This window comes from Cebus imitator, unplaced genomic scaffold (genome assembly GCF_001604975.1).
Source record: "Cebus imitator isolate Cc_AM_T3 unplaced genomic scaffold, Cebus_imitator-1.0 Scaffold19, whole genome shotgun sequence".
NCBI classification, from domain to species: Eukaryota; Metazoa; Chordata; class Mammalia; order Primates; family Cebidae; genus Cebus; species Cebus imitator.
The window spans coordinates 9609656-9620299 of NW_016107334.1; the positions used below are offsets into that span (position 1 = coordinate 9609656).

The following is a 10644-nucleotide window of genomic DNA, read 5'->3' on the forward strand; positions in this document are numbered from 1 at the left end:
TTTTTTGTAGAGACAGGGTCTCCCTATGTTGCCCAGGCTGGTCTTGAACTTCTGGGCTCAAACGATCCTCCTGCCTTGGCCTTCCAAAGTGCTGGGACTACAGGTGTGAACTACCATGCCCAGCCAAAGCACACATATCTTTCGTGAGCGCTTTGAAGTTGGGCTTCTCTGCCAGTGTAAGGTACCTCCTGGCAGCTCCATGCAAAGCTTTATTAACATCCAAGTAACTGTGTGGCATCCCTGTTTGATTTTGGGGAAAACTGGACTGACAGCCTCAGTTCTATTGCTTTGGGCAGATGTTTTGATCAGGAAGTAAATAGGAAGGAGGTGTTTTAGGTCCTTCTGAAATTTACTGTTATCCGGAATAACAGTGCACCTTAGCACTACCAGGCAAACTGGGAACTGGGAAATTTGGCTTTTTTTGTACAGGGTTTGGAGAAGCTTGTGTTCTGACCTGGGCTGGTGGGGAAGGTGGTAGCATTTCTGGAGGGATCAGATTCTGGTAACTTTTGCCTTCCAATGGACAAACCACTTTTCCTTCCATAAAACAGAGGCAGAAGCAAAATTATCTGCCTAAGCCATGTTGCCACATTTTCATAGCAAAGCCAAAACCTAAATTTTCAGGTGAAATTTTCCCATGTAAAAATGCTAGCCACTAATTCCAACATGTTTAAGATACTGTGCAGGCTGAGCAAAAACCAGTGGCTCCAGGTCAGCAGGTTGCAATCTTTGAGTGAAGAGGTATCAGGAGAAGCAAGCAGGCATTTTTCAGACGCTAAGACCACATGGAAAGACAAACACAGGTATGCTTACAGGAGGCATGGTACAGATCTTGTGAAAAGACTCTCTAGAAAATCCACTAGATGGTCCCTGGGCAAGATGGCCGAACAGGAACAGCTCCGGTGCAAAGCTCCCAGTGAGACTGACGCACAAGGCAGGTGATTTCTGCGTTTCCAATGGAGGTACCTGGTTCATCTCACTGGGACTTGTCGGACAGTAGGTGCAGTCCAAGGAGGGCGAGCCGAAGCAGGGTGGGGCAACACAAATGCAAAAGAATGGAAATCATAACAAGCCGTCTCTCAGACACAGCACAATCAAATTAGAACTCAGGATTAAGAAACTCACTCAAAACCACACAACTACATGGAAACTGAACCTGCTCCTCAATGACTACTGGATAAATAACTAAATGAAGGCAGAAATAAAGATGTGCTTTAAAATCATTGAGAACGAAGACACAACATACCAGAATCTCTGGGACACATTTAAAGTGGTGTGTAGATGGAAATTTATAACACTAAGTGCCCCAAAGAGAAAGCAGGCAAGATTGAAAATCGACACTCTAACGTCAAAATTAAAAGAATTAGAGAAGAACAAACAAATTCAAAAGCCTGCAGAAGACAAAAAAAGAAAAAATAACTAAGATCAGAGCAGAACTGAAGGAGATAGAGACTCAAAAAAATGAATACAGAGCTGGTTTTTTGAAAAGATCAACAAAATGGATCGACCGCTAGCCAGACTAATAAAGAAGAAAAGAGAGAAGAATCAAATAGGTATAATAAAAAGTAATAAAGGCGATATCCCCACCAATCCCATAGAAATCCAAACTATCATCAGAGAATACCATAAACATCTCTACACAAATAAAACAGAAAATCCAGAAGAAATGGATAAATTTCTGGACACTAACACCCTCCCAAGACTAAACCAGGAAGAAGCGAATCCCTGAATAGACCAATAACAAAGTCTGAAATTGAGGCAGCAATTCATGGCCTACAACCAGAAAAAGCCCAGGACCAGACGGTTTCACAGCTGAATTCTACCAGAAGTACAAAGAGAAGCAGGTACCATTCCTTCTGAAACCATTCCAAACAACAGAAAAAGAGGGAATCCTCCCTAGTTCATTTTATGAGGCCAACATCATCCTAATACCAAAACCTGGCACAGACACAACTAAAAAAGAAAATTTCAGGCCAATATCCCTGATGAACATCGATGCGAAAATCCTCACTAAAATACTGGCAAACCAAACCCAAAATCATGTCAAGAAGCTTACCCATCACAATCAAGTCGGCTTTATCCCTGGGATGCAAGGCTGGGTCAACATATGCAAATCAATCAATGTAATTCATCACATAAAGAGAACCAAAGACAAAAACCATGTGATTATCGCAATAGAGGCAGAAAAGGCCTTTGACAAAATTCAACAACCTTTCATTCTAAAAACTCTCAATAAACTAAGTATTGATGAAATGTATCTCAACATAGTAAGAGCTATTTATGACAAACCCACAGTCAATATCATACTGAATGGGCAAAAACTGGAAGCATTCCCTTTGAAAACCGGCATAAGACAAGGATGCCCTCTCACCACTCCTCATCAACACAGTATTGGTTCTGGCCAGGCCAATCAGGCAAGAGAGAGAAATAAAGGTATTCAAATAGGTAAAGAGGAAGTCAAATTGTCTCTATCTGCAGACAACATGACTGTAGACTTAAAGGACCCCATCGTCTCAGCTCAAAATAAGCAACTTCAGCAAAGTCTCAGGATACAAAATCAATGTGCAAAAATCACAAGCATTCCTATACACCAATAACAGACAGCCAAATCATGAGTGAAATCCCATTCACAATTGCTGCAAAGAGAGTAAAATACCTAGAAATACAACTTACAAGGGAGTTGAAGGACCTCTTCAAGGAGAGCTCCAAACCACTGCTCAAGGAAATAAGAGAGGACACAAACAAATGGAAAAACATCCCATGCTCACAGTTAGGAAGAATCAATATTGTGAAAATGACCATACTGCCCAAAGTAATCTATAGATTCAATGCTATCCCCATCAAACTACCATTGACTTTCTTCACAGAATTGGAAAAACTACCTTAAATTTCACATGGAACCAAAAAAGAGCCCATGTAGCCAAGGCAATCTTAAGCAAAAAGAACAGAGCTGGAGGCACCACGCTACCTGACTTCAAACTATACTGCAAGGCTACAGTAATCAAAACAGCACGGTACTGGTACCAAAACAGATATATAGACCAATGGAACAGAACAGAGGCCTCAGAAATAATACCACACAGCTACAACCATTTGATCTTTCACAAACCTGACAAAAATAAGCAATAGGGAAAGGATTCCCTATTTAATAAATGGTGTTGGGAAAACTGGCTAGCCATATGCAGAAAGCTGAAGCTGGATCCCTTCCTTACACCTTATACAAAAATTAACTCCAGATGGATTAAAGGTTTAAACGTAAGACCTAACACCATAAAAAACCTAGAAGAAACCTAGGCAATACCATTCAGGACATAAGCATGGGTAAAGACCATGACTAAAACACCAAAAGAAATGGCAACAAAAGCCAAAATAGATGAATGGAATCCAATTAAACTAAAGAGATTCTGCACAGCAAAAGAAACTATCATCAGATTTAACAGGCAACTTACAGAATGGGAGAAAACTTTTGCAGTTTATGCATCTGACAAAGGGGTTAATATCCAGAATCTACAAAGACCTTAAATTTTTAGGGGAAAAAAAAAACATCAAAAAGTGGGCAAAGGATATGAATAGACACTTCTCAAAAGACATTTATGTAGTCACCAAATATATGAAAAAAAGTTCATCATCACTGATCATTAGAGAAATGCAAATCAAAAGCACATTGAGATACCATCTCATGCCACTTAGAATGGTGATCATTAAAAAATCAGGAGACAACAGATACTGGAGAGGATGTGGAGAAATAGGAACACTTTTACACTGTTGATGGGAGTGCAAGTTAGTTCAACCATTGTGGAAGACAGTGTGTGATTTCTCAAGGATCTAGAAACAGAAATACCATTTGATCCAGCAATCCCATTACTGGATATATACACAAAGAATTTAAATCATTCTATTATAAAGACACATGCACACATGTTTATTGCAGCTGTGTTCACAATAGCAAAGACTTGGAGCCAACCCAAATGCCCATAAATGATAGACTGGACAAAGAAAATGTGGCATGTATACACCATAGAATACTATGCAGCCATAAAAAAGGATGAGTTGATGTCTTTGCACAGACATGGATGAAACTGGAAACTATCATTCTCAGCAAATTAACAGAAGAACAGAAAACCAAACACCACATGTTCTCGCTCATAAATGGAAGTTGAACAATAAGAACACATGGACACAGGGAAGGGAACATCACACACGGGGCCTGTCGGCGGTGGGGAGGCTAGGGGAGGGATAGCATTAGGAGAATTACCTAACGTACATGACGCGGTGATGAATGCAGCCAACCACCATGGCATATGTATACCTATGTAACAAAGTAACAAACCTGCATGCTCTGCACATGTACCCCAGAACTTAAAGTACAATTTAAAAAAACGAAAACAGAAAACCCACTAGAAGGTTCTTACAGGTAGCAGTGGTGCTCACCTTGGTTCCCAGAAAACAGAAGTCATTCAAAGATATCAGATGAATGGGTAAAAGAGGGGTTAAACAACAAAGCGTTTTTTTTTTTTTTTTTTTTTGACTTGGAGAAACATTCAATGGCCCTTTATTCACCCATGCTCCTTGGAGTGCTGACGCTGCAGCTCTGTGATGCCCCTCCCTGCTCCCATCCCAAGGCCCCATGTCCTATCTGCTCCTGCATCTGCAGGCCCTTGCCCAGGGGTCCTGGGAGTGAACGTTTGCCCCAAGTGTCCCCAGGGCAAGAGGCTGAGACCTGCCAGTGCACCGCACAGCATGACAAGCCCGGCATCCAGGGCACCCGTGTCCTGCCTTGGGCTGCATCTGGGTTCATTCTGCACGCCCGTGAAGCACTGGGGTTCTCCCAGTGAGCCCCAAGGGGCAGTGCTGGTGCAGCCTGTGGCAGAAGCAGAGGAGGAAGCACATGGGGTCCTGGGTAGGCGCACTGGGCGGCAGAAAAGAGAATGTGCCTAGTTACACTGGGACTGCTGCCTGGAAGTGGGACCCATCCCAGGAGCCGAGTGCCCGACCCCCGAGCCCCCTGCACTGTGGCACAGAGAGAAATGCCAGCAGGCCGCTCTCACCGTGGACCAGTCCCCGGTTCTCCACTCGTAGCAGCCTGAGTAGTCCTCGCAGGCCTCCTCGGCTCTGGGCCTCGTGGATGCGTCGCACTTCCCTTGTGAGTTGGTGCACGTCACGGTCCGCTTCCGCGCCCCTTTACCACAGTTGGCGGAACACTGCAAGACACAATTGGAATACTTAACACAGTTCCAATTCGACTCTGGACTCCGTCCCACCTGCCAGACGCAGCGTGGGGACGATGCAGAGATGAAACGCACGCTTCTGTCCTCACAGAGCTCACGGTCTGCAGGGTCTCAGGCACCCAGTCCTAGCTGGGGCCCCGGCCCAGTGGCCAGTGTGGGGAAAGGACACAGGAATCAGGAGTGGGAAGAACTGGGGTGCACATAAGTCACATGAGGGGAGTGGAATTCACTGGCCACTTGTCCGGTCCAAAAGCTCAATGCCATACATGAGCTCAGAGGGCAGGTGTGTGTGATGGCACCATGAGTGAGGCAGGGGCCGGGGGCCAGCCGGAGCAAGGTGAGGGCCTGAAGCTGAGTCCCAGGCCCCAGATCTCCCCAGCCGGCCTCCAGGCACACGTGCTCTGCTTGGGCCAGCCTGGGACAAAGAAAGACCTCGATCCAGCGGGGAGGAGGAGGAGGCAGACGGAAGGAAAAGCCACCGGTGACATTCTCGTGAGGCAGGTGGCAAGCCTTCGCAGAGAGCTCCAGTGAATGTTTCAACACAGACACCAAGAACGGTGACAGAGGCATGCCCCCTGTGGTAGTTTATATGCATGCAGGAGACCTGGGAACAGGCAGTGGGGAAGGGGACCTGGGGGTGATGAACAATGTGCATGCTCTCCAGAGTTCAGGATTCCCAGCAGCAAGGAGTGAAGAGACAGAGGCCCGGCACGGTGTTAACACAGCGGATGGGTGCTCTGGGCTGCATCTGGAACCTGCTCCTGATACACCCGCCACGGAACTTGGGGAGGGACCGACCCTGGGCTGGCAGGATTACTTAGCACCTCCAAAAACAAAGCAGAAGGAAGCCCAGGCAGAGCCAACCCAGAGCCTCAGGAGGATGAAACTCACAAAGAAGTTGGCCTGGGGAGCCCCGTTCCTGCCCAGACTAAACACGTAACTTGGAGAGATGGTATGCGCAAGGCTGGATTCTGCGAAGGCGGTTTCATACTTGCTATGGCAGCCGACAGCACTGACTGTCTTCAGTTATAACAAGCTCAGCTTTAGAAAGTTCTAGGCCAAATGCAGTACTTTACACCCATAATCCCAGCACTTTGGGAGGCTATAGTGGGAGGATCACTTCAGGCCAGGAGTTCAAGGCCAGCCTGGGCAACATAGGGACCCCTGTCTCTTAAAAAACAAATCCCAATGTGTCCACTGGAAAAAAGATACATAAAGGACAAATGTTATTCTTGATATTTGTTATTAACATTTATCCCAACATATGACCTAACTTTCTCTTTCTTGTGAATTCAATTCAGCTCCTTGTCTAAAGGTCCCATGGGTTTTCTTCCAAGGAAAATTTACACCGGTTTGAAATGCACATGCTTCAGAACCGGCTGCAATGTCCCCTGCAGGGAGAGGGGAGAGCAGCTGTGTGTGGAGTGTGGAGCTGGTTTAAAGGGTCCTCGGATGCCAGGGGTCAGTCCATGGTGGGCTTTAAATGCAGGATGTCCTGGGCAGGAGCCCCGGGTCACTGCACTGGAGGGCCACCCCTTGCTTCTCTGTGTGGCAAGGTTTCCTGGCCATTTCTGCAACCCCGCCCTCTCTGTCGGCTTGTGGGCTAGCCCTGGCACCAGCGTCCACACAATTTGCTCCTCCAGCCAGGACCCATGCGCCGCTTCTGCCCAAGTTCATTCTTGCCAGGTCTCTACTCTGAATTCCGCGCCTCTTCCCCTTGAAATTCAAGCTCTGAATATCCAGTCTATTTCTTTTTGAGACGGAGTCTTGCTCTGTCACCCAGGCTGGAGTGCAGTGGCGTGATCTCAGCTCACTGCAACTTCTACCTCCTGGGCTCAAGTGACTCTTCTGCCTCAGCCCCCTGAGCAGCTGGGATGACAGGCATGCACCACCATGCCCGGCTACGTTTTGTATTTTTAGTAGAGATGGGGTTTCACAAAGTTGACCAGGCTGGTCTCAAACTCCTGACCTCGTGATCTGCCCACCTCGGCCTCCCAAAGTGGTGGGACTACAGGTGTGAGCCACGGCGCCTGGCCCAGCCTATTTCTTAACGAAACCCCGGCCCTTAGCTAAACTCTGACCAGCAGCCCATTCTCTTGAAGGCCTTGTCTGTGTGGTACTGCAGGCTGCTGATGTCGGCTCCCTCTCAAGGGGCCGAGGAGGGTGCCCTTCAGCTTCGCCCTTTGCTTCCCAGCAGGGGCAGGGCCTGCAAGCTGAAGACAGGAGGAACTCACTACCTTTTCACTACCTTTTCCTTCCCTCTGTACATTACAACCTCCTTCTAATAAAGTCAGGAAGAAGCTGGGGAGGAGGTAGTGAGAGCAATCAACATAGCTGGCTGGATGAAAGCGACCACGTCAATAAAAACTCCCCCTCGAGAAGCTGAGACCCATTTGCTTCCAGCGGAAGAAAGACTCGCGTTGGGGCTTCGGCACCTGGAGTGGCAGAAGTTCCAGCTTCCTGAGCTTCCCGTGGGGAATGATTTGATTCCAAGTTAAATGTTTAGAAGGAGGCATTCTGTTGAAGCCTGGGCTAAGCCAGAGTTAGGCTGACTGGTGTGGTGTTCGTTCAGGATTAGGATTACGTGTGCACACAGATACAGACATAGAGAAGTTTCTTTAAATCCTGCCCCCATCTTCTCTCACTTTCCAAATGTGGAGATCTTCGGTGCTGTAATGATAACTGATGACATCAGGCTTGGTGGGGAGGCGGGGTTTTTTTCCCCCCGATAAAAACAATCTGAGTGGATTTTTTTTTTTTTCCCAGAGACTGAGTTTTGTTCCTGTTGCCCAGGCTGGAGTGCAGTGGTGCAATCTCAGCTCACTGCAACCTCTGCCTCCCAGGTTCAAGTGCTCTCTTGCTGCAGCCTCCCAGGCAGCTGGGTTTACAGGCATGCGCCACTGCGCCCGGCTAATTTTTTGCATTTAATAGACACAGGGTTTCACCACTGAGTGAAAAATTTATGGCTTTGATCTGATCAAAGCACAATTATTTAGATCAAGAGCAAGGCAATTAAAACCTAGGCTCACCTAGGGTACTGGAAAGGGGCGGGGACTGAATACCTGCCTGGACCCTTCCAGCAAGGGGCCAAAAAGCAGTCCCTTGAATGTTAAAGCTGATGAACATAAGCATATATAAAGAAAAAAAAAATCAACAAAAGCTCAACTTCTCTTTTCCTAAAATACCATAAAGCATAGGATAAAGATTCTGATCTATAAAGGAAGACACGCCAAGATCTGTCTGAAAACTAACCTCCGTTTTGGAGCAGCCAATGGCAGACTTTTCGTTCATTAAAAATGGGCTGAATACTTTTTTATTCAAAATAATTCCAACTGTTTGGCAATAGTGGGAACTTTAAAGATATTTTCCACACTAAAGAGTGTCTTGGATGAGCCTCTCCGAGTTTCCTAGACTACGCTGGTGGAAGACCTGAGGGAAACTTGCCCTTTATTCAGCTATTTTTTTTGTAGTTTTATAGTCAAACAGTCAAAATCATTAATGCAAAGTCCTGAAGGATGACATCACCAAAGATAAAATCGTATTCCCAGGACCAACCTTCAAAGTGAAGACTTAGGCTTAATCCACTTCTTTCCAAAACGTTTTATGGCATGAGATTTGCACACTAAAAGCTGTCCCTCCTGGCATCTGACTCTTGCAGTCTACAAAGACTGCTGGGGGATTAAAGGAAAACCTTTGAAACCACCTTCCCAGCCTGAGCGCACCACCGTTAAATATACCCAAAGGGGAATTAAAAAGTCGGTCAGTATCTGTCTGTCCTATCTTGATGTGGGAATTTTCATAGGAAATGGGATGGAACAGTCCTTCACTGTGGTGTCAACATATACATCATCAAAGACATGGTATCTATGTTTTTGTAGCCACGTTGTTATCTGAGATGAAATTTTTTTTTTTAAGAGGGAGTCTTGCTCTGTCGCCCAGGCTGGAGTGCAATGGCGCAATCTCGGCTCACTGCAACCTTCGCCTCCTGGGTTCAAGCAATTCTCCTGCCTCAGCTTCCTGAGTAGCTGGGACTACAGCTGCACGCCATCATGCCCAGCTGATTTTTCTATTTTTAGTAGAGACTGGGTTTCACCATGTTGGTCAGGCTGGTCTCGAACTCCTGACCTGTGATCTGCCCGCTTCGGCCACCCTAAGTGCCGAGATTACAGGCGTGAGCCACTACGCTGTCCTGAAATGGATATTAAGAACATGTGAGCTAGAACACATCTTTGAGCTGACCTGGGGGTGAGCGAGGGCTAGGAGGCACCAGAATGTCACCAATACCATGGAACCGTGCTGGAGTCCCTGTGGCTGAGTCTTGGCGGCAAGCCCAGGCACCCACCTGTGACCACTCAGACGCCTCCCAGATGGACAGGCAGTCCTGGCCTTCGCAGCTCTGCACTGGCGCTGGCCGGGGGCCTGGGCAGTAGAGGGGCCGCGTGGCGACGTGTGTGCCGTTCTGCAGCTGGTACACGCAGGTCACCTCTCGGTGCTGGAAGCCTTTCTCACAGGTCGCTGAGCAGGAGCTCCATGGGCCTGCCACCCACCTGCCAGACAGGAGGAAAGACGGAGAGAGAACGAGCCAGGTGAGAGGCCAGCCTCTTCGGAGGGCCTTCCGGCTGGATCCTGAAATTGCAACCTTGTGGTGGGCAATCTATAAACACTTCTGGGGATTCATGGAAAACCTTTAGATTGCAAGAGGGAGGCAGACCCAGGAGGCTTTTCAGTCAACCTTGGACAAAACTCAGAGTAACGGCACAGAGGGAGCGGCTTGAGCGGTCCTCTGGTTGGATGGGCTCCTTGGCACAGACATATTTCTGCAACTAACACCCCTACGGCAGACGGGGTTATGTGGTCACGGCCTCCCTGCAGGGGATTACATATCCACCTGTTGTCACGGGACCTGCTTCTTTCGACGGGGTGTGAGTGAACAGGATGCTGGCCGCGTCCCGGCAGAAGCTCTGAACGTGGTTATGCGGTTTGGGTCCGACTCTGTTTCCTACTCTCTGCTGGGAGGAGTCCCAGCACCGGGAAAGCCCGTACCGCCTGCACTGCTGTCAGCGACCGAGAAGTCGGAGTTGTTTGTCGCTGCAGCAACAGGGGACTGACGCGGCCCTTGACAAAAGAACCCCCATCCCACACCGGCCCCAGCTTGATTAACCAGAAGCAGGCACCCTCTGCTCTCCAGAGCTTAGGCGGCTGTGACGCTTTACAGTGGCAGGTTGTGGGCCGTGGGAAGACGGAGGCTGTTGAGGTTGGTGTCTGACAGCGTTCTAAAACTCTGGCTCAGGCTGGGCGCAGTGGCTCACACCTGTAATCCCAGCATTTTGGGAGGCCGGGGTGGGCAGATCACAAGGTCAGGAGTTTGAAACCAGCCTGGTCAACATGGTGAAACCCTGTCTCTACTAAAAATACA

The 10644-nt window shown here is 47.7% G+C and overlaps 1 protein-coding gene across 1 annotated transcript in view; it reads right to left on the minus strand.

Moving 5' to 3' along the window:
* ADAMTS17 (ADAM metallopeptidase with thrombospondin type 1 motif 17) overlaps positions 1–10644 on the minus strand; it is a 331102-nt gene that overhangs the window by 14922 nt on the left and 305536 nt on the right. The window contains exons 20-21 of the mRNA XM_017518719.2: positions 9571–9775; positions 5049–5201 (exon numbers count right to left, since the gene is read on the minus strand). Of these exons, the coding sequence (XP_017374208.1) occupies positions 5049–5201; positions 9571–9775 (358 nt within the window). The remainder of the gene's footprint in view (positions 1–5048; positions 5202–9570; positions 9776–10644) is intronic.